Here is a 27,952-nt window from a genome sequence, read left to right as displayed (position 1 = left end):
GTGTAACACTGATACATGAATTGGTACCTAGTGATTAATCTGCACTTTTATTAAGATATGACATACTTTACCTTTTTTGAAACAGGATCTTGCTCTGTCGCCCAATAGCCCAGGCTGGAGTGCAGTGGCAGAGTTGCAGCTGGCTGCAGCCTCCACCTCCCTGGCTCAAGCGATCTTCCAGCCTCAGCCTCCCCAGTAGCTGAGACTATACAGGTGCAGGCCACCACTCTTAATTTTTTTTGTTTGTTTTTAAGAGACAGGTCTCCCTACGTAGCCCAAGCTGTTTTCGAAGTCCTAGGTTCCTCCCACCTTGGACTCCCAAAGTGCTGGGATTACAGGCTTGACCCGCTGCGCCCAGCCTGCATCTTTACATTCGAAATAAAATTCAGTCAAGTCAAAGCCGGTCTTGGAGGAAAATGTGGCTTTGATGACAGCAGTAGGGATTTTCCTTCAGTGCCTACTTACCAGAGGATAATAGTAACAGCAAGTTTCTTAAACATAAAAACATCAGAAATGAAAAAGAACTTTCCATAACACTATAAATATTGCAGTATTTCAAGATACTGAACCAGAGCCCTAAGGAAAGGCTGGAGACCCAGAATTTTATAATGGCTTTGGGACATGAATTTTATTTTAACCAGAGGACAAAATTAATCTGCAAAAGCTGTCTTGGAGAAATTTCAGGAAATAAAAGATCAAATGTATCTGCTGTCCTCCCTTCCCTCTCCAGGAGAATAAAAGGCAAATGCAAACTATCACAGGGAGATTTTCACCTTTACCTAAATTATTTATTATATACTTTATATTTCTGGTTAATAGATTGGGAGAGAGCACTCCAGATAAAGAACTTCCTTTATAAATGCCACATTTATTTCAGTACTGGAGGTTTGGTCTTGTGTTGCCACAAAGATTTGGAATGGCATCTATGTTATAAATTTAGATGACAAAAGAGACTAATAAAAGACTTCTAGATGAAACACAAGCTTCTAATATTCTGGTCCAGGAAATAAGATAGAAACTAAAAAACAATAAATAACTTTTATGAATTAACTGAAGGACTTAAAATACTAGTTCCATTCTAATCCCAAGTGTCTGCCAAGGAACTGAAATTTAAAAGACATGATACAGTCATGTTACAGGGAATTCAATGAAGTAAAAATGGCAGACATTGATGAATGGTATGGTTTAAAGATTTGTGTAGAGGTAGTGATGAGGAGGCCTGCTGGGAGCTGGAAAAGTTCTATACCTTGACACAGTTATGCTTACATGGATATACACACACAGTAGTCACTAAGCCATGATTTGTACTTATGATTTGCACACTTTGGTGGTTGTAAATTGTACAGCAATCTAAAAACAAATGAGGTCAGTGTGCCTCACTACAGGGCTTCAAAAGCGATAGATAGCACATCTCTTTTTTCTTTTAAGCCATCTAATACAGAGTTGCTTGGAATAAATCCTAATAGATACAATGTTTCTAGAAACAAGTAAATGAATAAACCTTAGCTGTTACCCCGTAGGAGCCAACAGAGGTCAATCTGTTCTTAAGCTTTTACAAAGTTACAAGAACAAGTAATCAGTGCATATTTTGTTGAAACTCCTACTGCAATACTGAAAACTTCAAATGGAGAGCAGCTCCTTTTTGGTAATTCACAACAGACTTAGTTTTCAAATTACCAAGAATATAAGGAATTAGATTAGAAGCCTAATTCAATTTAGAATTATGAGACATTATTTGTAACCCACAAGTATTATTTTTCCCATGATACTGAACAATTCACCTGGCATGAACTTAAAAGAAGAAAATGCTTATTGCAGCCTTCTTGCTTTAAGAGCGAAAAAGAAACAATTTTGCTAGCTGTGGAGGGACTAGAATACAATGTCACTTTAAGATTTACACTCTCAAAAGTTTTGACCTATCAGATTGAGAGCCAGAGAGAGAGACAAACAGAAGGAGAAGGATAAATCAAATGTGGTAAAATGTTAACCTTTGGGGGATCTGGGTAGAGGGGATCTGGGAATTATTTGTACTATTGCAACTTTTCTGTAAGTCTGAAATTGTGTTGTCAAAAGTCAAAAGAAAAAATTTATAAATACTTTATCATCCATTTGCTTTATAATTAGGTACAGAGTATGATGACAGAGAGAGCCTACTGTATGCCAGATACTTAACAGAAGGAAAGTAGTTTATATGTAAACTCTGGGAAAAGTGGAGCCAAATGATTACACTGTGTGTACCCTTTAGCACTGTTTGGGGTGGGGACATGGGGGGTCAGGGTGCAGAGAGGGACTGTTCTGGTCTCCTTGGAAGGTATGTGCCTATAGTAAAAAGCATGAGTAAGATATCACATCTCCTAACTCCGTAACAACCAAGCAAACTTATAATAGCATTTTAACTTATATCACCTTTTTTATAGGAGCGGATATATATTCCAGCAGCATGAGTATTTTAGCCCTCTTTGCAATTGCAGTCTTCATTCATTATCATCAATAAACTGGCCTCTGGTTGATTGATCTAGTCTAGTTCTTATTTATCACAGCACATGGGATATATGATATCATCAAAGCCATGATGTGAACAAACCATGAAGTATAATGGAGTTTGTATGAGTAATTGTGCCTTTTAATTATAGTTTTAGTTTGCTTTCTTGACTTCCATTCATTCAGATTGCACATTAGGGGACAGAGAAGAGGGTGCTTCAATATAAACCTTCGGCTATTTTACAAACACACCTTGCTAAATGTTCTTAGTCTCTATCCTGGAAAAGTCACCTTCTTGGATCAGAAATGTATAAAAGCCTTAGTGCTGGTGGAAAACAGGCTTCTTCGTTGGAGGTCAGTCTCAACTAACTTCACACTCTGATTCCTAAAAAAAAATGGGAAGGTGGGTGTGTACACATCCTTTATGTTATAAATTTCGTACTGGAAAGGTGACCTAAATATTAGACTTTCCCGAAAGAGTATTGAGTCTCATAAAAATCTCTAATGGAACAGCACTTAAGAATTTCAACCATGTGACCACTAAGAATGGTGTAGATCCATTACCTCTCACATAGGCACTCTCCACGATAGACTAAGTGATAAAACCAAGCTGCAGAAGATTGTATTACCTGGAGAGATACCAAATTGTTCAGTGGTGACCTCTGGGAAACATGGTGGGGGAGGTTTTGAAGGCAACACTCACCTTAATTTGGGGATATTGTTTAAAAAAATTTTCTTAACTTACATAGTCTTTTTAAAATAAAGGACTTAGCCACAAAATCAAAACAGCTGATTGATATGAAGCACCAGTATCTCCATTATTGAAAGGTTGCTTCAAGAATGCTGAATAGTTTGTTACATTTTACAAAAAAATGAAAGGGCACAGGATGTTGTCTACCTGTTTTAATTATGGAAGGATAATTGTCAATTTTTAAATAGCAAGATAGTTATAAAGAATGTTTTCCAAAGCAATACCAAAGAGATACTTTTCCCTTTTAGAATAGAAATTATGGTACCATGCAGCTTATTTCCCCATATTGATCAGGTGAGCATTTGTTTTAAGGAGTAAAAGAGAGTTTGTCAGACCTGGTGTCCATGGCATGCCAGAGAGGCAGATTGAACTATCTCTTGGCATTTCCATAAATATACAAAAATTAGCTGGGCATGGTGGCGCACGCCTGAGCCCCAGCTACTCGGGAGGCTGAGGCAGGAGAATCACTTGAACTGGGGAGGCAGAGGTTGTGGTGAGCCGAGATTGCGCCACTGCACTCCAGCCTGGGCAACAGAGTGAGACTCTGTCTCAAAAAAAAAAAAAAGAATTACTGGGGCCAGGCACGGTGGCTCACGCCTATAATCTCAGCACTCTGGGAGGCCACACAGGCAGACCACCTGAAGTCAGGAGTTCGAGACCAGCCTGGCCAACATGGTGAAACCCTGTCTTTACTAAAAATACAAAAATTAGTCGGGCGTGGTAGCACACTCCTGGAGTCCCAGCTACTCGGAAGGCTGAGGCAGGAGGATTTCTTGAACCCGGGAGGTGGAAACTGCAGTGAGTCGAGATCAAGGCACTGCACTCCAGCCTGGGAGACAGAATGAGACTCTGTCTCAAAAAAAAAAAAAAAAAAAAAAAAAAAAAAAAAAATCCCTTACTAAGTCACCAAAGTCTTAGAAATTTGGGAAACTGAGGACAAAGTTCCTAAGGGTTCTGGAGAAGAAGGTACAGCCATTTGGGGAACTATTTGTCAAGGAGCAACTTCATGTCTGGGACAATAGGTAATTCAGAAAACAGTCCCTGAGAGACACAATATCTGAAATAATAAAGGGGTGTGGTATATCACTCAGGAAGTTACGTGGTAAGCAGCCAGGATGGTTGAAGGTCCTGAGTAGCTGAAACCAATAGGGAAGACTTTATGGAGGAGTTCAGATTTGAGACAAGCCAGATTTTAAGCAGGGAAGAAAACATTCCAAGTAAAGAAAACAGAATGGTTTCATGATTTAAAAGCAATTTTTTCATTTTATTTATTTATTTTTGAGACAGGGTCTCACTGTGTTGCCCAGACTGGAGTGCAGAGGCATGATCTCGGCTTACTGCAACCTTTGCCTCCTGGGTTCAAGTGATTCTCCTGCCTCAGCCTCCCAAGTAGCTGGGATTACAGGCATGTACCACCACACCTGGCTAAATTTTTTTTTTTTTTTGGTAGAGATGGGGTTTCAGGTTTCACCGTGTTGGCCAGGCTGGTCTTAAACTCCTGACCTCAAATGATCTGCCTGCCTTGGCCTCCCAAAGTGCTGGGATTATAGGCTTGAGCCACCATGCCTCGCCTAAAAGCAAAATTTTAAATAATTAGGAATCAGGAAATGAGTCTTGGGATGATTCTGATGATACTTTGTGTAATAGGCTCTTTAAAAGTATGGCAATTTATGGGTCAGGTGCAGTAGCTCATGCCTGTAATCCCGGCACTTTGGGAGGCTAAGGAGGATCACTTCAGCCCAGGTGTTCAAGGCTGCAGTGAGCTATGACTGTGCCACTGCTCTCCAGCCTGGGTGACAGAGACCCTGCCTCCAAAAAAAAAAAAAAAAAAAAAAAAAAGCAATTTATAAAGGCAGTGAAATTACAATTATGAAATTTTCAAATTGAAAGATGCCTTACGGAGCACATAACATGTACCCACACACAAATAATGAAACTAGTTCAGATTAGGTAGCTTACATTAAAGTCTCTAACACTTAAATTAGGAATTGAGTATTTTTTCTATCAGACTTTGTTCCAGAAACTATTTCAGTCATCTTTATGAATACATGATATTCAAGATGCATTAGCTGAGCCTTTATAAAAACATCTTATGTACCCCATAAGTATATGTACCTAATATGTACCCACAAAAAATTTAAATAAAAAACTTTAAAAGATCTATTAGTTGAAAAATAACAGAATTAAATAGCATCATCTCATTTAAGAAAACACTGTATACAAGAACAAACACTAGACTACCAGTGCTCATATATGTAATTAATACTAAAACAAACTAGTTTTTGTTTTTGTTTTTGAGACAGGGTCTCACTCTGTTGCCCAGGCTGGAATGCAGTAGCATGTTCATGGCTCACTGCAGCCTCGACCTCCCAGGCTCAAGTGATCCTCCTACCTCAGCCTCCTGAGTAGTTAGGACCACAGGCACATGCCACCAGGCCCAGCTAATTTTTTTTTATTTTTTGTAGATAGAGTCTTGCTATGTTGCCCAGGCTGGTCTGGAACTCCTGGGCTCAAGAGATCCTCCACTATGGCCTCCCAAAGTGCTGGGATTATAGGCATGAGCCATCACGCCCAGCCAAATCTTTTTAAGTGAAACACCATAGGGGCCCCAAAATTAACCTAATTAATGAAGACAGGAGAAGAGTTAAGTCAAGGAATACACACAAAAAACAAGGAATGACAAGAAAGCAAATAGATCAGAGAATTGAGAGAGGAAACATACAGTCTCAGCAGCCATTAGTGGAGACTGAGCGTAGCTGCTCAGAACCGAATGCTGCTTTAAGATTAAGGAAAGTTGAGAACTAAGAAAAGATTTAAATTGGACTGTGGCATTAGCATTAACTATTTTAAGCACTTGGCCAAGCTCGGTGGCTCACACCTGTAATCCCAGCACTTTGGGAGGCCAAGGCCAGCAGATCACTTGAGGCCAGGAGTTCGAGACCAGCCTGGCCAACACAATGAAACCCCGTCTCTACTAAAAATACAAAAAATTAACTGAGCGTGGTGGCACGCGCCTATAGTCCCAGCTGCTTGTGAGGTGGAGGTTGCCGTGAGCCAAGATCGTGCCACTGCACTCCAGCCTGGGCAACAGAGTGAGATTCTGTCTCAAAAAAAAAAAAAAAAAAGCACCTGCTTTGAGGTAACTTTGATTACAGCTGAAATACAGGGAATTTTACTAAAGGACAAATACCTTCCCTCCCAGTAGCTTGTTTCAGATTCTGGCACACTGGTAAATAAAAACTAGAATCTTGCAGGCTAACCTTACACATATGTATGTAAGACAGTCAGAATTCCAGCCAGGCTTTCTCAAAACGAGGGCAGAATTTTTTTTAACTTGTACTTACTCTCTTCTCCCAGGTTATGTTAAAATATGCCTTGGGTCAGGATGATAGATGCCTGTTTTTTTCTGGAGATTCTTAGACATTCAGTCACTCAATATCAAATTGACAATTAATAAAATGGTTGTCATTTCCTCTTCCTTCTCTGCCATAATCTACCATCAGCATATGACCATAGAAAGATGACAAATTTTTAGATAACCTAACCAACCCATATATGATTAAACTGACCTTTCCTTACTAAAATAAAATACACTTACTCCATGTCTTCACTGCTTTTATCCCCTCTAATGTGAAAATAGCCTCAAAATAATCTTCTAAGACACAAAAGAGGACTTAAACAGTGTCATTTGTCACTTGCTTTATGCAAACATTCGAGTGTACCTGTTTCACCACAGGGCTAGAGATGGTCTACTCTGTACATACATTTCACAACAAAGAAAAATTCTGTCATTCCCCAACTCTATGACCAAGGAAAACTTTTAGGATTTCTTTAATTTGTAGCAGAGACACAGCAGCCTAGCCAATCGGCAGTGCTATACACACAGTGTGCCAGTTTCCCACCCCTACCCTCTTTCTCCTCTTTTTTAAAGCTTCAAAGGTTAGATCAATAAGACTTAAAATTTCCTCATTTAAGGAGAAATACAATGACCCACATGTTAATTTATATTAAAAACTAAAAATAAATAATGGGGTTCTTAAACAAGGACATCTTTAACTAGGTTATGATTAGACCAGCCTGTGGGTGAAATGAGAGATTATCTCTTCTCCCTGGAAATGTCTTCAAGGCTCAGACAATTCAGTAGTTTTTAAAAGGCCCCAACTCACACATCTCAGGTGAAAAGTATAGGCAATGGGCAACAAACAAGACGCTAGTATGCACTTGGCTTCTGATAAATTGAAACAAAGATTTGGTGGCCCAGCCTAATAAATGACAGCACGAAACTAGAGGTTTAAAGTAAGTTCTGACATCACATATAGATCCCTCAATCCTAAGTTACTTTGGAGGGAAGCCATGAGAGGCTGGATCAGTCCTCAAGCCTCAGCTAAGGATGGATCCTATTTCTTCCCAGTGCAAAACACCAAATGTACCTATAAGGTGGAGTCGGCAAGGACAGTTCCCCTCTTACTTTGAAGCAAGAGATGGAAAAAGTCAGAAAGATTTCTAGATAAAATTGAGAAACACAAAAGGCAAAGTAAAGTCAATTTAAACAGGCCTCACAAAAATCAGCCGGAATTCTTATTAAAAAAAACAAAACAAAACAGAACATTCATGGATGGGCAAAGAAAGGAAACAATTGCAGACGCCTTTGGACTTCAAGGGAAAGCCCATCAGGAATCTCTGAGAGTGTCAGCTGAGAGAGTTCTGTCTCTCTCCATGTAGGATCCTTTCTGCATCATGTGTATCCCAAAAGGAGTTCTGCGTGAAGGTCATCCATCTTCTTCCCTACAGTTCTCAGCTGAGCACTGACACACACACATACTCCACCAATCCACCAAACTGCAGCTGTAGCTGCTTATCTGACCCACACTCCCCTGGCTCTCCACTTTTAGGCACAGTCTTTGGTCTTTATCGCCAGGCCCAATTCAGGAGCTTCACCTGTGCCAGTCTCTTAGTGATCATGGTGGCAAAAACCAGGCCAAAGAGGACGCTACTGATTAACACGTAGTCATAGTCATCCTTCAGAACGTCAAACTGCTTGGATGGGTAGACTCGAGTTTGGTAAATGTCCAAACCATAGGCCACAACCTGGAAGGCAGATGGAATAAGAATTAGGAAAGAAAAAACCAATGATCCACCAAGGGTGAAATAGGGCAGCTGTGGGCTCTACTCACCAAACAAGTGGACTCCAGACCCGAGGGAGCTGTGTAGATACCTCGCATTCGAGAAACTGTCTGGTTATAGTTGATGAATCGCTCTGCGTGTATCTGTACATCTGGAGAATACGGGATTAAGTTCTCCTCTCTGCAAAACACCAGCCGGGACAGGCAGTCTGAGCACTGCTGTAAAGGGATCTCTTGGCTGCCCTTCCTGAGTCCTGGGAGGTTTCCAGGCTACATATCTAGCCTCAAATCTCCTAGGAGGTCTGCTTGCATTAGGTAGTTAAAAATTTAGCAGCTGAATGTTAGGAAGGACTACAAGAAAGGAAGCTCTCTGGAGAGTAAGACTGAGATCTAGATTCCTAGTTTGTTCTAAATCTGAAAAGAAAGAACATACAGATGACTGGCACTTCACACCACAAGAGGAAAGCCGACCATTTTAAAGCCAACACACTGAACCACTAAGCTAATTCCTGCTCTCCACTCCAGGGTGCCTCTCAGTCTCCATTTCTCTGAAACCTGATTATCATCCTGTGTCTTTTCCTAGCTTTAACCTCCTCTCTCTCATATACTTCTCCAAAACACACTCCTCTCCATTCCTCATGCCCCTAGGCAAAGAAATTCAGGATGGAGGTAAGAAAACCCAACAAGATGGTGGTTGTTAATACAACAATACCAACAGTGAATAAGATATTGGCTTGCCCACATGGTCTGGCCCGAATTACCTCAGTGATCTCATTTCCTAGCGTTGCCCTCCGCAAACTCACCAGACATGATCTCAGGGGATTTGCATTGCCTGTTCCCTCTGCCTAGAAAGTTCTTCCTCAGGTATCTACACAGCTAGCTCCTTCACCTCCTTCAGGCCTTCACTCAAAATGCACCTTCTCAAAGGGGCTTTCCCAGGCCACCTCTCAAATTACACCCACGCACATCCCCATCCCCACTTTCTAGCTCATTCCTGTTTTACTCTGCTTAGCATTTGAGTACCTAACATAGTATATATTTTACTTGTTTATCTTATGTATTTATTGTCCATGTAAGCTCCATGAGGGCAGGTGACTTTTTCAGACTTGCCCCCTGCTACATCCCCAGCCCCTAGCACAGCATGAAGGCACACGGAGACGAAGAACCAAGCTTAATCAGTGAGGTTAAGTTATGTAAGGTCAGAGCCTTCAGCACTGCCCATGAGGGTCTCACCTGCTTTGTTCTGTTGGGATCTCGGGGCGGCGGGGATCCAGCAAAGCCTTAGGAAGGGAAAGAATTGCTCCAGAAGGTAGTCCAACTACACAGGAGGAAGTGAATGTTCACACCGATCCAGTGTCCAGCAAGGGCCAGTTACAAAAATGTCATTATTGCAGACATTTAAATAAGAATTTAAAACAAAAAAAATGGGTCAATGAGGCTCCCTTACATAGCCAAAAATAATAATCCAATAATACGCATGGGTCTGAATGAAGGTTCTCACTTTTGAAGACACTGGTTTCTTAACTTTCTGAGACACCAGAAAATAAAGTTCTAGAATCAAGATATGGATAATGATGAAAGAGAAAAATGTACAAGGCCACTTGGATTTCCTCATGCCTCTCCCCCCTCCCTCCCATACCTCCCCCAGCAGGAAGTCTCCTTCCCATTGAGCAAACGCAGCTGTTCATGCAGCTGCGGTACAGTGGCCAGGGAAGACTGGAGGACCAGGCATGATCAATCACAGCACCAGTTTCAGTAATGGTGATTAAAGCTGATAAACTGCCAACAGGGCTAGCTTCTTCATATTTAAGAATTCAATAGGCCAGTCGTGGCGGCTCACACCTGTAATCCCAGCACTTTGGGAGGCCGAGGCGGGTGGATCACAAGGTCAGGAGATCGAGACCATCCTGGCCAACATGGTGAAACTCCGTCTCTACCAAAAATTTAAAAATGAGCTGGGCACAGTGGCACGCACCTGTAGTCCCAGCTACTCAGCAGACTGAGGCAGGAGAATCGCTTGAACCAGGGAGGCTGAAGTTGCAGTGAGCTGAGATCGCACCACTGCACTCCAGCCTGGGTGACAGAGCAAGACTCCGTCTCAAAAAAAAGCAACAGCAATGCCAAGTGCCCATCAGATCTGAGAGTCCCAAACATCTTCGGTAAAATCAACTAAACACAGGAACCTGTTAACCACTAAGTCCTAAGTCCTGGGCTTAGGTTACATAAGGATGAGATTTTAGGGCTGGCGCAGTGGCTCACACATATAATCCCAACACTTTGGGAGGCCAAGACAGGCGGATCACTTGAGGTCAGGAGTTCAAGACCAGCCTGGCCAACATGGCGAAACCCCATCTCTACTAAAAATACAAAAATTAGCCGGGCGTGGTGGTGCACGCCTGTAACTACTTGGGAAGCTGAGGAGGAGGATCACTTGAACCCAGGAGGCGGAGGTTGCAGTGAGCCAAGATCGTGCCACTGCACTCCAGCCTGGGCGATAGACCCTGCCAGTTTCTGCAAGCTGTCAGCACAGGCTAGCTATGTTAAGAATGCTATCAGGAACTGACTTTTTGAGCTAGGTGAAAATGCCAGATAGAGAGGTGGTATATCAGAAATGAGGACTGAAGGCCAGGCGGCCAGGCACAATGGCTCACACCTGTAATCCCAACACTTCAGGAGGCCAAGGCAGGAGGATCACATGAGCCCAGGAGTCTAGATCAGCCTGGGCAACATGGCAAATCCCTGTCTCTACCAAAAAAAAATTTTTTAATTAGCCAGGTGAGCTCAGGAGGTTGAGGCTGCTGTGAGTCATGATCACACCACTGTACTCCAGCCTGGGTGACAGAGTGAGACCCTGTCTCAAAAAACAAAAAAAAGATGAGGACTGAGAGAGAAGTGGTCACCTTCATAGGTGGCAAAGATGAACTAAGAAACTTTTTCCACTGATATATAGCCCTCCTCACCACCTTTCCCTTACAGGTGGTTCAACAAGGCTCTGCCAGCAATGTGTCCCTTGCTCTGTCCTTAAGTGTGGTTGCCCAAGGGAACCCAGCCATCCCAGAGGCTCCCCAGGCACTCACTCAGCAGGTGTCGGCTGGTGATGCCCCGTTCGGTGATGGTGGCCTCCATGGCACTGATGGAGGACGGGAAGATATAGGACTGCTGGAGGACCTGGGGCAGCTGGGGGCGGTCCAGGGAGCTGAAGGCGGTGGCGTTGTATTGCTCGGTGCCCTCATAGAGCTCCAGTACGGTAAACTCGTTGCGCCGAGCCTTGGTGTTCCAGTACTGGTACTGCAGGGATAGGAGGTGGCAGCTCAGGGCTTAGCAGCTGCTTCAACTGGAAAGGGAAATTGCACTGGAAGGCACCCCTCTAATTAGCTACAGATCCATGAAGGAGAACCATCAACTAGCACCTCACTTTTCTTCCTTACTATCAAGTTTACTAACTTTCAAAGTATTTTTATCTAGGCTATCCAAAGTTCACCACAAAACAAAGGAAATTCTCAAGAGTCTTAGAAGCCATAATAGTAGCTAACCTTTGAATCGTTACTAGGTGCCAGGCATTGTTCTTTGCTAGACTGAAGGTGACTGTTATTATCCCTATTTTAACAATGATGCAACACAGAGCGTGTACATAACTAGTTCAAGGTTATACAGTCAGGAAACGGAAGAGGTAAGATTAAACCTAGGCAATCTGATTCCTGAGCCCAGCGCCCTAACCAGCACGCTTTGCTGCCATCCAGGGAATTTGAGATCCTAAGAAAACCAAAGCAGCAACTGGGTTTCTGGAAAGGACTGAGGAGGCAGGGAGACCTCTGGAGCTACCTTGGGTCCCTGGTAGTGACCGCTTACCACCACCCAGTTCTCTGAATGCACGATATGGACAGGGCCCTTGGCTTTCTTCTGCACAGAGGAGTGGATGATACGCCCAGTGACGCCATCAATGAGGAAGATGCCAATAAAGGTGCGCTCATGGTGCGCGTCTGTGCTCTCCGTCACCACGGCCAGCAGGTTGGGGTTCAGGCTCTGGAGAGAGAGAGAAAACCTCCCTTAGAACCACAATGACTCATCACACACTCCATTCTTGTGCTGTGAGACCAACCTGGAGCTCTCCAGCCTGGCAGAGGAATCGGGGTTTCTGGTGAAAAGAGCTTCCTGTTTGGAATTTCTCATCACTGCACTTGTTTTATGTGCATTGGGTACTGGGTGCCATGCCAGGTACCTTGTATTTTATCTAATCCCTTAAACAGTCTTGCAGAGTAGCTATTATGGTCCACATTTTGCAGAAAAGTCCCAAAGTAGTTAAGCAGCTTTTCAAGTCACAGATAGCAAATGGTAACCCAAGACAAAATCCAGGTCTGCCCACTCATTGACCTAGGGACAAATGCTGCAGTGATATTTTTCTTCTGAGGGTCACCACTGCCCTCCCCATCGCTAACTCCAGTGGCTAAGTCTTGGCCCTCAACTTACTTGACCCACTAGTACCACGTGACGCAGGTGATCACTACCTCCTTGCGACATTTTCTCACCTGGCTTCCAGAACATCCCTGCCCAGCACTCCTTCTACTTTACTGGCCTCTCCTTCTCAGTCTCTTTTGGAGGTTCTTCCACATCTCCCCAGTTTCTTCATGGTGGAACACATCAGGAAGCTCTCAAGCCTTGAGCATTTCCATCACACTTACCCTCGTGGTGATCTCAAGCCAATCTCATGGCTTGAACACCATTTATGGATGTTGGCAATGCCCAATGTATATATTCCAAACCAGATACTCCTTTGAACTCCAGACTTCACTAAGAAATTATCTCAGTATCTTTTCTCAGATGTTTCATCTGAAACTTAACATGGCCCAAACTGAACTGTTCTAACCCCTGCCTAAAATCTGCTCCTCTCTCCTCCCCAGCCAGTCGCGACTCCATACATCAGTGGCTCAGACCTAAAGCCTCGAGTCATCCTTGACTCCTTTCTCTGTAACACACATATACCTGCTCTTGGCTCTACCTTCAAAAGTACCCAGAACCTGATCCCTCCTTCCCACCTCCATGCTACCAGCCCAGCTCCAGCCACCATCAACACCTGGATGACCCCACAGCCTAAATAGTCTGCTTTCCTCCTCACCCCTCTACAGTCTAATCTAGGTCAAATGAGCCTGTGGAATCTCAGTCACTGATGTCACTCCTCTGCTGAAAACTTCCCAGTGGCTCTTCACCATGCTCCAAAGTGAAGGCCACGGTGGTGGCCTGTGATCTGGCCCTGTTGCCCTCTGCCCTCAGCAGGCCTGACATGCCTCCTCACTCATCATCTTCTAGTTACCTGGTCTTCTTTGCTGTTTCTCACACACACCAGGAGCACTTTGACTTTTCTCTCTGGAGGGCTCTCCCCGCAGCTACCCACACAACTCACTTCCTCACTCAAGTCCACTCACTCCGTGCCACTTTCTCACTAAGCCCCTCCTTAGCCACCCGACTTACACTGTACCTGCTTTCCCTCTTCCCGGCTTTATTTTTCTCTATAGAACTGGTCACTTTCTAATATACTATCTAATTTACCTATTTATTTTCTTTATTATTAGCCTCACCCAACTATGATGAAAGCCTCACAAGGTCAGGAAGTTTTGTCTATTTTGCCCATTTTATATCCCAGTGTCTAAATGAGTGCCTGCATCCAGCTAGCACTCAAAAACTGCTTGCTGCTGGCCGGGTGCGGTGGCTCACGCCTGTAATCCTAACACTTTGGGAGGCCAAGATGGGAGGACTGCTTGAGCCCAGGAGTTTAAGACCAATCTGGACAACACAGCAAGACCCCATCTCTAAAGAAAATAAAATAACTGCCTGGGCACGGTGGCTCACGCCTGTAATCCCAGCACTTAGGGAGGCCAAGGTGGGCAGATCACGAGATCAAGAGATCAAGACCATCCTGGCCAACATGGTGAAACCCCATCTCTAAAAGTACAAAATTTAGCTGGGCATGGTGGTGCGCGCTTGTAGTCCCAGCTACTCGGGAGGCTGAGGCAGGAGAATCTCTTGAACCTGGGACGTGGAGGTTGCAGTGAGCCAAGATCGTGCCACTGCACTCCAGCCTGGTGAAAAAGCAAGACTCCATCTCAAAAAAAAAGAAAAGAAAGAAAAGAAAATAAGCCATGGTGACATGCACCTGTTGTCCCAGCTGCTTAGGAGGCTGAGATGGGAGGACTGCTTGAGCCCGGGAGGTCAAAGCTGCAGTGAGCTGTGATCACACCACTGCACTCCAGCCTGGGCAACAGGGCAAGACCCTGTCTCAAAAAAAAAAAAAAAAGAGTCAATAGCACTAATAATAATGTTAAGTATGTGGCAGGCACTATTCTAATCACTTTACATGTTATCATTAATCTTCAAAACAATCCTCTGACGTTGGTGCTATTATCCCCATTATACTGGGGAAAATTGAAGCTCAGGCAGCCTAAGAGATGAACAGCTAGGCCATGGCAGAGCCAAGTCTTAACTCGACAGTCAAACTAGAGGCTTGCACTGTGTTGCACTGGCTCATGCTTAGTGATCCAGCTTTACCGTCAAGTTCCGTGATCTCTATTCTATGACACCCCCTCCAACTCAGTCTCTGCTGTACCAGAGGGTGTAATTAATGTGCATTACTACTATCATTACATTCTCTCCCATAACAGTTTTGCAGCCCACTAGTCACCTTAATCTCCCTCTCTTTAACACTAACTAGAGTGTTGGATCACAGAGATGGAGTTTCTGATGGCTCGACTATGGTTTAACCCCAGAATGCTCTATCAGTACTACCACTAGTAATAAGAGCTGGGCTAGGCGCAGTGGCTCAAGTCTCTAATCTCAACACTTTGGGAGGCTAAGGTAAGAGAACTGCTTGAGGCCAGGAGATAGAGACCAACCTAGGCAACATAGTGAGACCCTGTCAATACAAAAATAAAAAATTAAAAAAAAATTTTTTTTTTGAAGACAGGGTTTTAGTATGTTTCCTAGGTTGATCTCTATCTTCTACAAAAATAAAAAATTTAAAAAAAATTTTTTTTTGTTTGTTTGGAGACAGGGTCTCACTCTGTCAACCAGGCTGGAGTGCAGCGGCACAGTTGCAGCTCACTGTAGCCTCGACCTCCCCAGGCTCAGGTGATCCTCCTACCTCAGCATCCCGAGTAGCTGAGACCACAGGCATGCACCACCATGCCCAGCTAATTGTTTTTTTTTTTTTTTGGAGGTAAAGACAAGGTTTCAGCCATGTTGCCCAAGCTGGCCTCAAACTCTTGGACTCAAGTAATCCACCCACCTCAACCTCTCAAAATGCTGGGATTACTGGCATAAGCCACCAAGCCCAGCCGTTTTTAAAAAATTAGCATGACATGTGCCTGTGGTCCCAACTACTTGGGAGACTGAGGTGAAAGGATTGCATAAGCCCAGGAGGACGAAGCTACAGTGAGCCATGACTGCATCACTGCACTCCAGCCTGGGCAACAGAGCAAGACTCTGTCACAGGAAACAAACAAACAAAAAAGTCAAAAAAATAAGAGCTAACATCTGTTGCTTACTTACCATATGCTAGGCACTGGGCTAGACATGAACATCCCATGTGATCATCACAACAAGCCCAGGAGGAGGGTATATTATCCCCATTTCACAAACAAAAATTAAGGCTCAAAGGGATTAAATGACTTACTCAAGGTCATATATGTACCAAGTCCTACAGCCAGACTTGAAGCCCTTGTTTTCCTGATTCGAAAGCCCTTGCTGTAGACCAGACAGCTGGCTGTATGTACCTTGTAGAGCACACTGCGGTCCCCCATCACACGGCCCTGGGAATGAACATGCTCACTGCTGCGTTTCCCCTTCACCTTGACGATCCGCTGTACTTCTGGGGGAATGGTCAGCTCCCAACTCAGCTCAGTGGTGAGATCCTAGGGCAGGGGCAAAAAAGCCTGTAATCAGGAGGGTACATTTAGAACTGAAACAGCTGGAGTTAGACACATCCTACAGTTCATTATTTGAGGCCTTTGTGCAGGAAGGAACAGAGATCAGAACTAGAAAAATGAGCCAGGAGCAGTGGCTCATGCTTGTAATCCCAGCACTTTGGGAGGCCAAGGCGGGCGGATCACTTGAGGTCAGGAGTTCAAGACCAACCTGGCCAACATGGCCAAACCCCATCTCTACTAAACATACAAAAAATTAGCCAGATGTGGTGGCAGGCACCTATAATCCTAGCCACTCGGGAGGCTGAGGCAGAGGCTGCAGTGAGCTGAGATCACGCCACTGCACTCCAGCCTGAGTGACAGAGCAAGACTCAAAACAAAAAAAAAAACCAGAAAAACAGCAATAGAGATCTAGTTTATGAAGAAATTTCAGAACTCTCGGTTTGATTAAGATAGATACTAGACCGGGCGTAGTGGCTCACACCTGTAATCCCAGCACTTTGGGAGGCCGAGGCGGGTGGATCACCTGAGGTCGGGAGTTTGAGACCAGCCTGACCAACATGGAGAAACCCCATCTCTACTAAAAATGCAAAATCAGCCCAGTGTGGTGGCGCATGCTTTAAATCCCAGGTACTCAGGAGGCTGAGGCAAGAGAATCACTTGAACCCAGGAGGTGGAGGTTGCAGTGAGCCGAGACTGCACCATTGCACTCCAGCCTGGGCAACAAGAGCGAAACTCCGGCTCAAAAAAAAAAAAAGATAGATAATAAAGCCAGTAGGAAAGGAGGTGAACGCTCAATAGTATCCCATTGTTTATCTGAGTAGGAAATACGCAAGGAAAATTTACCACTTATTACTAAACTCCAAGATCCCTGTATACTGGGGCCAGCAGTGAATGTCTAAGCTAACAGGGACCTCAAAACATTTCGTGTATGATTCTTTATGGTCATAGGAAACCAACCAATAAACACTCATGGTTAAATACATTACTATACATTCATCCTATGGAATTATGCGGAGCCCTTGGGGGTGGAGACAGGAGGTAGTTACTGGCAAAGGGCACAAGGGCCTTCTAGGAGCTGGTGCTATTCTGTTTCCTGAAGTGATTACCAGGTACACAAGCGTATTCCCTTGGTGAGGGTTCACTGAGCCATACCTCATGATTTTGCACTTTTGTCAATATTTTTCTGTAATAAAAAACTGAAGTTGACAAAACAATGAGGTAGAAAACCCATTAAATGAAAAAGAGCAAATTTCGTAAGAATAAATATAGGTCAATTGCATGTGAATGAGAAAAAAAAATAAAATGGGCCGGGCGTGGTGGCTCACACCTGTAATCCCAGCACTTTCGGAGCCCAAGGCGGGAGGATCACTTGAGGTCAGAAGTTTGAGACCAGCCTGGTCAACATGGTGAAACCCCGTCTCTACCGAAAATACAAAAATTAGCCAGGCATGGTGGCGTGCACCTGTAGTCTTGGGAAGCTGAGGCAGGAGAATCGCTTGAACCCAGGAGGCAGAGGTTGCAGTGAGCTGAGATTGTGCCCCTGCACTCCAGCCTGGGTGACAGAGCGAGACTCTGTCTCTAAAAAAAAATAAATAAAGTATGAGCCACACACGTGTGTCCACACAGCTGTTGATATGGAATCATAAATACACAAAGACAGTGGAAAGAGGCACAGCAAACTGCTGACAGGCTTTCCACCTGGGGAGGGGAAGACCGCTGGAAATGGGGCTACAAGGGTCTGTTCACATTTTGCTTGTTCACCTCTCTGCATCAATGGACTCTTTTACAATGAGAATATACTCATGTATTACCTAAATTTTTAAAATAATGAAAGTTATTAATAATAAACCTTCATTGCCACAACCTTCTTTGAAAACATAAGAACTCACTAAAACATCCCCAGAGAGGAAGGTCACCAAGTGAGGGCAAAGGCAGCACACTCCCTTGTGGTCCCGGACTCGCGCACACAGCTGGCTCACTTCCCACAGACAGCTCTGCCTCCTTTGTCTTCCTTGGTCATTGTTCACTCAGATGATGTCCTCAGGACTCCAGATTCATGACACCCACACTCCAGTTCACTCCCCTGAATCTACAAAACTGTCTCTTTCAAGGTCCTCTTTTTATTAACTCAGAAGGATGATTTTATTTATTTATTTTTTTCATTCACGAGGGTAAAGGATGTGTCTTCTGGGCAGACCATTTCTAGTGCTGTTTATGCTAAGGTTAGCTGTTACAAATGTCACAAAAGGGCGCTGCATTTTCAAAACAACAGCACCTCCAACTCAGATGGCATTTACCATGTGCCAGGCAGTTTTATGTGATTTATGTGTTGAATTCTCACAACAACCTTATGAGACAGGTACTTATCACCTTATTTTACAGATAAGAAAATAGAAGACCAGAGCCCAAGGTCACAAAGTTAGTAAGTGACAAACCTAGACTTCCAATCCAGCAAATTGGTTAAACTCTATGCCTCTCAAAAGGCCTTACAGGACAGGATGGGAGAGCTGTTTGTGAGTACACACCACAGAATACTTCTCCAAACAGTCCTGCTAACAAGGCCATGCCAGCCCCTCGTGAACTTCAGAGCTGGACTTCACAGCCAGCGTGTATTACTGTTTACAAGAGTTGGTCTCAAGAATGTGAGGATTAAAGCAAACTGACCCCCTTTCTAGAAATAAAATTCAAAGCACACATTCCATCACGAGTTGGTCAACATCATCTTCATATAAAAGTACAATTTATTACTCAACCCACATTCCTACCTTCTACCCTCCCAAGAATGGAAAAAAAGTCCCATCTCTCTGCTATAGAAAAAGAATGGGGCCAGGCGCGGTGGCTCACGCCTGTAATCCCAGCACTTTGGGAGGCTGAGGCAGGTGGATCACAAGGTCAGGAGTTTGAGACCATCCTGGCCAACACAGTGAAGCCCTGTCTCTACTAAAAATACAAAAAATTAGCCCGGCGTGGTGGCGCACGCCTGTAATCCCAGCTACTTGGGTGTCTGAGGCAGGAGAATCGCTTGAACCAAGGAGACAGAGGTTGCAGTGAGCCGAGATCGCGCCACTGCACTCCAGCCCGGGCGACAATGCAAGACTCCGTCTCAAAAAAAAAAAAGAAAAAGAATGTGGAATGAAAGCTCCACAAGGGCAGAGATTTGGTCTACTGTGCACCACTCCATCCACAGCACCTAGAACCGTATCTGCCATGTAGTAGCTGCCCAACAAATATGAACAAATGATTGACTTTGTATCAGACATCAGGATTATGCTCATCTAAGTTTACAGTAGAATGAGTAGCATAATTCACTTCTTAGCCAAATGGCCAGGAAACACCCGCATCTCATCCACAAAGGGTTGTGCCAGGACACGCCTTCCTACCTTTCGAAGCCGATATCCACACAGCCGTCCCTGCTCTGCATCCACCAAATAGAAGAAGATGGAAGGGGCAAGCTCATGTAGCTGTCGCAAGACATTCCGAGTGGCTGGAAAAGCTGTGACCTTGAAAAACCCAGAGAGCCCAAGGAACGAGTTAGGAAATTTCCCCATCAAAGAGAGCCTTAAGAATAAAACAGCAAATCAGTTGATTTGAACTCAGTTTAGGGTTTACATTCAGTTCTGTTAAGAACCTGAGTTTTCACAAATGCAGACACAGCCATCATTTCTCTTCGGGATGGCCTTAGAGCCCAAACATGTGCTGGGTGCAGAGAGCACTCCATCTCTGGGCCGCTGTGTTTGACCACCTGGCCCCAAACCCGACTCCGCTAGCATGTTCTCCATCCCCTCTGAAGACAGTACCTTGTATTCATCATCTATCAACAGCAACACCTTGGCGTAGTCTTGATCCATGACTGGGAGAAGCAAGGACTGCAAGATGGGGCGCTTCAGCACTGGGGGAGCCACCTGACTCCACTTCCCAAAAATGGGATTGAAGACATACAGAGAACTCATTCCCGACTCCTAAAATGAGCAAACTGTCAGGCTCCACCAACAAGAAAAGACTGCAAATCCTAGGGATAGACCTGAAGAGCTGGGACTCCAGCTCAACAACTGTGGGGGTTCCCTAGTCTTTGCCCTCTTAGTGGAAAATAAGTTCTTGGCTGTAGGTGAATAGTCCCCTAGGCTAACGTCACAAAGAAAAAAGTCAAACTGTCTCTGCCAGTTCTTTTTCGTTTGAGACAGGGTCTCACTCTATCACCCAAGCTGGAAGTACAGTGGCATGATCAAGGCTCACTGCAACCTCTGCCTCCCAGGTTCAAGTGATCCTCCCACCTCAACCTCCCAAGTAGCTGGGAATACAGGCACAAACCACCACACGTGGCTAATTCTGTTTTTATTTTTTGTAGGGATGGGGTTTCACCATGTTGCCCAGGCTGGTCTCGAACTCCTGGACTCAAGCAATCCGCCCTCCTTGGCCTCCCAAAGTGCTGAGATTATAGGCGTGAGCCACCGCGCCTGGCTGCTCTGCCAGTTCTAACCAAGAACTAATAAAAAAGTCAAGTAACAATTCAGCAACCTGGCCGGGCGTGGTGGCTCACACCTGTAATCCCAGCACTTTGGGAGGCCGAGGCAGGTGGATCATCTAAGGTCAGGAGTTTGAGACCAGCCTGGCCAACATGGTGAGACCCCGTCTCTACTAAACATACAAAAATTAGCCGGGCATGATGGCGTGCGCCTGTAATCCCAGCTACTCGGGAGGCTGCGGCACAAGAATTGCTTGAACCTGGGAGGTGGAGGCTGCAGTGAGCCGAGATCGCACCAGGCAGCCATTCCAGGAAAGTGTCTACCAAGCCCGCCTTCTATGCTAGAATGAATACACAAAAATCCATTCTAATTCTGGGAAGACACAAAAATATCTTTGTGTCCTGCTCTTCCTCAAAGAGAGAAGAGAAAATAGCCACTCAGCGACCAACAGCCAATGTTTAGAAAAGAGGAGAGCTGGCTCCCTATATAGCTGGTGAAGTCACACCCACTTTCTAAACAATTCCACGCCAGTGCTGGATGGTTCCTCCACCCATGCATGAAACCAGAAGAAACAGAGTTCTAACCCCTGAATGTTCCTCATTAACTCACACAATTCCAAGGGCCTAGGAGCAATTTAAGTTACAAAATAGCAAAAAAGCCACACTGAGTCTGGCTCAAGTCAGAGCTGGATGCCTCACCTTGTCCTTCACCAGCAGGGTGCACTGTGGGGGATGGGGGAAATGAGCAGTAGTTCTCTGGACCATCAGTTTAAAGGAGGAGTCTGGCTTGACATTGGGTAGATACTGTTTCCACAGGATGGTGCCAGAGCTGCTCTCAATGCCAAAAAGCTGCAAGATAAACAAATACTTGGCTCACTACTAGAAAGAGAAACCAAAGAACTGAGTCTGTCCTTGAAAACTAGAACCAGTGTTATCCCTCACTGAAGGCTTTTTGTTCCTCACCCTCAGAATTTGAAAAGGTTCAGTAACTGGAGCTTAAACCCCACTCACCTTGCCTGAGGCTGTTACCATCACCATCATCTTCTGGAGGTTGAATTCATCTCTGGCCAGGGTGTCAATGTTGATCTCATTCTTAATCTGACTCCGGGGCTTCCGAGCATCATAAAACATTTTCCAGAGGTGGGAAGTCCATGCTTGCAGCAGGATAAGCTGAGACGAGAGGCGTTTCAGGAACATCCCCAGCAAGCCATCTGGTGTAAAGGAAAAGTAACATACTCTACATCAGACTAGGGGTCCAGAAGGAGGTACATGATTTTCCTAATGAGGGATCTCTGCCTCTCCTCTGGAGCGATAAAGTCCACACTCTAGGCCACAAGCCCAAAGGGCAGTCCTGTATCTGATGCCCATAGTCTCACACTCAGGTGAGGCTCATGCAGGAGCTTCCAAAAACTGCTTAACTGGCTCTTACAACTAAACCCAGCTGGAATCTTGGAATAGGAGACTAAGAGGTCAGGGATCAGGCATGCAGGAGACAGCCATGCTGTGAATGTCTCCACCACAGCCCCACATCCAAGATGCTAAAGGAAGGTTTCTGGGTGCCATGACAAAGCCAGAAGAGGTATGAGTGTGGGGGTGGAGGGTGCAGGTCAGTGAATGTGTATCATGAGCAGGTACTTCCATCTCCCACTGCTTCATTCCTACTTTGTCAGCTGTTTAACCTGCACCCAACAGACGTACTTGCAACGAGTTCCCAGGACCATCATTCACTCTTTCCCTGATTCCGTCAATGAAGCCACTGCCCTCCAAATCTCCTCCATTGGAGACCACAGATTTGTAAACAGATGCAAGGAAGCAAGGTAAAGAGCATGGTCTCTGGAATCTAGCAGGCCCAGATTAAGATCCCAGCTTCACCACTCACTGCGGGGCAACACTGAGAAATGTACTTCACCTTTTTGCTTCTGGTTCCTCATCTGTAAAGTGGCATGTAACCCACTGGACTGTTGCAAAATTACATCATACGATGTACATAAAGGATTTAGCGTGGTGCCTGGTACATGGTAATAACTCACTAAAAAAGGAGCAGAACCTCTGCTTATCTTATTTTCCACCCACCTCTGCTCAAGGAAGAGAAGTGAGAAGCAACAGGACAACTCACAAGCATGGCAGTCAACACACACACACACCCCCCTCAAGGATGTACCTCACTGGCCCAAGTTAGGAAGAAAAACAATTAACCAAAAGCTAGCCATGTGAGCAGGCAACGAGCAACAAGGCAGCAAGAAGCAGGTTTTACCTTGAATTGCTGGATCCAGGCAGCAGAAATAAACAGTAAAGTCAAATTAATCCTCAGCTTAAGAAAATGTGCATTGCCTAGCAGAGTGCCTGGTCCAGAGCAGGCCCTCAACAGCTATCCGACGGAGGGCTGGATGAATGGACAGAAGAGAGAGGGTGGGGGGCAGGACTGAATCAGAGCAGAGTGAATCAAGTTCATCCTGGCAGTTGGGAGCATGGCCAGCTTTAGAGGGCACTGGGCTGTTTCCACAATACCCAGATCAACCCAATCGTGTCTTCAGACAGATATGGCTGCTGCTTTAGGGACAATGAGTATAAGGTGCCTGGCAAATTTTTAGTACACAGGCAATGGTGGCTATTACAATACCAAGTTAAGACTTTATTCCCCTCAGGCGCAGCAGCTCACGCCTGTAATCCCCAACACTTTGGGAGGCCAGAGCTGGCAGATCATGAGGTCAGGAGTTTGAGACCAGCCTGACCAACATGCTGAAACCCTGTCGCTACTAAAAATACAAAAATTAACCGGGCATGGTGGCGCATGCCTGTAATCCCAGCTACTCAGGAGGCTGAGGCAGGAGAGCTGCTTGAACCTGGGAGGCAGAGGTTGCAGTGAGCCAAGAGCGTGCCACTGCACTCCAGCCTGGGTGACAGAGCGAGACTCTTGTCTCAAAAAAAGAAAAAAAAAAAGACTTTTTTCCCTCAGCTTTCCCTAGAGGGATTTTTCCCTAGCTTTCCCTAGAAGGATTCACAGTTCATTCTTTCACAGAAAGAATGGTTTCATAAACCATATGGCCATGAATGCACCGGAACCTCATCACAGAGCTCGTTCAGAAAAGACTAGCAATCTGCCAAGCCTAGGAAGCCAGAGATGCATGATACAGTGTCTCTTGTGGTCATTTCCAGACTGGCCCCTCCAGCAACTCTGCAGCTCCAACCTCTTAGGTTCATACCTGCCTTTTTGCCAAATTCTCCTTCCAGCTCGGCCTGTGCCCCAGTCAGGGGGAGGTCCACCATCTCTAGGCACACCACTTCTGCCAGGGACTCCTCGCGGCTCCACAGCACCACCTTCCCTGCTACAGGAAACATTTTTACAAAGCTAAGCCTGGGGCTGGGCACAGTGGCTCATGCCTGTAATCCCAGCACTTTGGGAGGCCAAGGTGGGTGAATCTCTTGAGCCCAGGAATTTGAGACCAGCCTGGACAACAGGGCAAAACCTTATCTCAACAAAAAATAAATATCAGGGCTGGGCACAGTGGCTCACGCCTGTAATCCCAGCACTTTGGGAGGCCAAGGCGGGCAGATCACAAGGTCAGGAGATCGAGACCATCCTGGCTAACATGGTGAAACCCTTCTCTACTAAAAATACAAAAAATTAGCCAGGCGTGATGGTGGGCGCCTGTAGTTCCAGCTACTCGGGAGGCTGAGGCAAGAGAATGGCGTGAACCCGGGAGGTGGAGGTTGCAGTGAGCCAAGATCGTGCCATTGCACTCCAGCCTGGGCGACACAGCGAGACTCCGTCTCGAAATAAAATAAAATAAAATAAAAATAAATAAATATCAAAAAATTAGCCAAGCATGGTGGCGAGCGCCTGTAGTCACAGCTACTTAGGAGGCTGAGATAGGAAGATCACTTGAGCCCAGGAGATTGAGGCTGCAGTGAGCTATGATCATGCCACTGTACTCCAGACTGGGCAACAGTGAGACCTTGTCTCAAAAAATAAATAAATAAATAAACAAAAGCTAAGCCTGTCTCCCAGATTTTCTAGAGAGACTCTTCTCGCTGACTCAGGGATTACTACAAGCTCTTGCATAAAAGGAGAAATGGCAGAGCAAGGGGCTGGAATCAATAGGTCAAGGGAGGAAAGTTCTGTATCCCACCGAGAAGGCCAAGTTATTCTTCAAAAGCAGGTAACGGGGCCGGGCATAGTGGCTCATGCCTGTAATCCCAGCACTTTGGGAGGCCAAGGCGGGCAGATCACCTGAGGTTAGGAGCTTGAGACCAGCCTGGGCCAACATGGTGAAACCCTGTCTCTTACTAAAAATACAAAATTAGCGCCTGTAATCCCAGCTACTCAGGAGGCTGAGGCAGGAGAATCGCTTGAACCAGGAGGCAGAAGTTGCAAAGAGCTGAGATTACACCATTCCACTCCAGCCTGGGCAACAAGAGCAAAACTCTGTCTCAAAAAAGAAAAAAAGAGCCAGGCACGGTGGCTCACACCTGTAATCCCAGCACTTTGGGAGGCCGAGGCAGGTGGATCACCTGAGGTCAGGAGTTTGAGACCAGCCTGACAAACATGTGAAACCCCATCTCTACTAAAAATACAAAATTAGCCAGGCGTGGTGGTGCATGCCTGTAATCCCAGCTACTTGGGAGGCTGAGGCAGGAGAATCACTTAAACCTGGGAGGCAGAGGTTGCAGTGAGCTGAGATCATGCCACTGTACTCCAGCAGTCTGAGCAACAAGAGCAAAACTCCGTCTCAAAAAAAAAAAAAAAGCAGGTGACAGGCCAGGCACGGTGGCTCACACCTGTAATCCCAGCACTTTGGGAGGCCGAGGCAGGCGGATCACTTGAGGTCAGGAATTCGAGACCAGCCTGGCCAACATGGGGAAACCCTGTCTCTACTGAAAATACAAAAATTAGCTGGTCGTGGTGGCGCATGCCTGTAATCCCAGCTACTCAGGAGGCTGAGGCAGGAGAATCGCTTGAATCCGAAAGGTGGAGATTGCAGTGGGCCGAGATCATGCCACTGCACTCCAGCCTGGGCAAGAGAGCAAGACTCTATCTCAAATAAAAAAAAAAAAAGCAGGTGACATTTGGCTATGAATGAAACACTCAGGGCACACTCCACTTGAATCTCTTCCAGAAACCTGCAGCCTCCCAAAAAACAGTCTGATTGGAACACATTGGAAGGCCTGGGGAAATAAAAAAATGGGTTGAATGAGGTCTACTTACCCAACTGCTGCAGGAAAAGTAGCAGATGATCCTCCGTCTGCACCAAAGCCCGGTAGCCCACTGAGTCATCCTTCTTCAAGAACACCTGGATATACAACTATAAGCCACAGTCAAGACCGGTGTAGTCAGTGAGGATCCAAATGCCTCTGAGAGCACCAGACCCCAAGATCCAAATGCCTCTGAGAGCACCAGACCCCAGGAGTCAAAGCCTGGACTTAACAGAGGTACAGGCCATAGCATTATTTGATGTCTAAACAACGTAGCTATTATGTGGATGCCAGTAAGTGATACATATTCTTAGGAGCCAACATAATGATGCTGGGGTCTCCCAGACCTTTCCATGGAAGAACTTGAGTACTCCACGGGTACCACGCCATTCATCCATGCTCTAATCACACCCCACAAAGTGAGCAGGAGGCCGGGATTAGACTTTCTGCTTTAGAAACGAAGAAGCCACAGCCCAAGCAGCTGAGGAACACAACCAGATGCACACAGAGGCAATACTGGGTAGTGATGAGGAGTCCAGGCTGTGGGGTTAGACCTGAATCTGAACCGCAGTGACACCTCTTACTGGCTCCGTGACTCTGGCTATGGTACTCGATCCCACCAGGCCACAGAATCATTTTAAAACCAGGTCAGGAACAACCGCTTCACGAGAGTGTTCGGAGGGTTAAATCAATTAATGTGTAAGTTAAAAGCTTAGAACAGTCCCTGGTGCACAATGATGAGCTGACATAAATAATACCCGCCTTTACTGTGACTTCTAACAAGTCAGTGGCTCAGAGAGCACTAGAACACACATTCAGAGAGCCTAATCCAAGCCCCATGGCTAAGACCTGGCCCTGAGGAAAGGAAGCCATGTGCTGAGAAGCCCACAGGACAGCCTGCAAAGAAAGGCTCTGCCTTACCCGCTCAGGCCGAGTGCCACTCTGTTCCAGGCTAAATGTAATCGTGGTGTCCAGCAGCCGCCGACCTGTCTCCACGAGGTATAGGTTAATGGTGTAGGTCTGATTGAAGCAAGCCAGAGAGTCCTAGGAGTACAGACAGCACGTGTCAACTACAGGTATCCCCCGAAAGCAAAGCCCACCAAAGGAAGTCCAAAGATTGGGGGCAAATACCCTAGAGAAGGAGCCAGGCCAGAAGGGGAAATATATGCAAAGGAGAATAAAAGAGAAAAGCAAGCTAAATCCTAAGGCAGAAATAAGGTGCCTGAGTAAATAAATGAAATTACAACTACCATACTTGTCTTGGAAGCCAGTACAGAGTAGCAGAGACTTCTGAGAGAGAGGTAGGGCTGAGCAAGGTAAGACTGAGCAAGACAGGAGGCAGGGAAACGCTTAGATGGAAGCGGCAGCAGGAACCTATGCCTCCAGCCAGGGGCTCATGCCTCTGCTACAGGGTAACTGCACAGAGTACTACTCAACTGTGCCAGCCAGGATCCCAAAAGAAATGGGGACGCTGAGGCCCAGAGGAGAAAGTGGCTAGAAACAGACTCTAGGGATTCTACCTCCTAATCTCCCGGTAAAATGAGATTAAGAGAAACATCATTTAATTTACAGTACTTAGGAAACCCCATTTGAAGCTGGGAACTCTAGGACCTGCTCCTAACCAAAGCTCTTCCCCCAACTCTCTTTGGTGGCCTCCTGCGTCTCTAGGTCTGGCATACTGCCCAGTGCCACACCCTACCTTTGAACTAGACTTCTCCAAAAAGCTCCCCATTGACCCGTCTTCAGAATTGCTAGTTTTCTGCTATGAGAAAGAGAAGGACAGGAGAAAATTCAGCCAAAGGGTCACTTCCCAGTCACTGAAATGAAGCTTTTGTTTTTGTCTTCTTAGCACTTGAGAGAAGACAAAGCTCATTTCTCACCCCTGCCCACAAAGCCTATTCAACCCTTAATAGCCCCATATGAAAGTAAGGTCATCACATTAGGGTCTCGTTCCTGGGGAGAAATGGGGTGTGCAGAAAGCTCTATAGGTGAGGCAAGACCTCACTTCTCAACAGCCTCCTGCCCC

General features: G+C 45.5%; 1 protein-coding gene and 1 long non-coding RNA gene across 4 annotated transcripts in view; one reads left to right on the top strand and one right to left on the bottom strand.

The window, feature by feature from the left end:
- The window catches only part of LOC130540777 (uncharacterized), a 30,381-nt gene that overhangs the window by 849 nt on the left and 1,580 nt on the right, over positions 1–27,952 (top strand). The window lies entirely within an intron of this gene.
- EMC1 (ER membrane protein complex subunit 1) overlaps positions 7,773–27,952 on the bottom strand; it is a 32,799-nt gene continuing 12,619 nt past the window's right edge. Inside the window, exons 10-23 of one of the 3 annotated variants that reach the window (XM_003814431.5) lie at positions 27,626–27,688; positions 26,848–26,970; positions 25,940–26,036; positions 23,937–24,059; positions 21,745–21,944; positions 21,433–21,582; positions 20,069–20,230; positions 19,652–19,771; positions 16,119–16,256; positions 12,205–12,378; positions 11,433–11,643; positions 9,589–9,673; positions 8,407–8,536; positions 7,773–8,320 (exon numbers count right to left, since the gene is read on the bottom strand). In XM_003814431.5, the coding sequence (XP_003814479.4) occupies positions 8,141–8,320; positions 8,407–8,536; positions 9,589–9,673; positions 11,433–11,643; positions 12,205–12,378; positions 16,119–16,256; positions 19,652–19,771; positions 20,069–20,230; positions 21,433–21,582; positions 21,745–21,944; positions 23,937–24,059; positions 25,940–26,036; positions 26,848–26,970; positions 27,626–27,688 (1,956 nt within the window). In that variant the 3' untranslated portion in view covers positions 7,773–8,140. The remainder of the gene's footprint in view (positions 8,321–8,406; positions 8,537–9,588; positions 9,674–11,432; positions 11,644–12,204; positions 12,379–16,118; positions 16,257–19,651; positions 19,772–20,068; positions 20,231–21,432; positions 21,583–21,744; positions 21,945–23,936; positions 24,060–25,939; positions 26,037–26,847; positions 26,971–27,625; positions 27,689–27,952) is intronic. The other 2 variants (XM_008967102.4, XM_055097415.2) reach the window with 2 other exon arrangements.

Source organism: Pan paniscus, chromosome 1, assembly GCF_029289425.2.
Source record: "Pan paniscus chromosome 1, NHGRI_mPanPan1-v2.0_pri, whole genome shotgun sequence".
Lineage (NCBI taxonomy): Eukaryota > Metazoa > Chordata > Mammalia > Primates > Hominidae > Pan > Pan paniscus.
The sequence above is the reverse complement of the archived record's forward strand: the minus strand, read 5'-3'. Positions and strand labels throughout refer to the sequence as shown.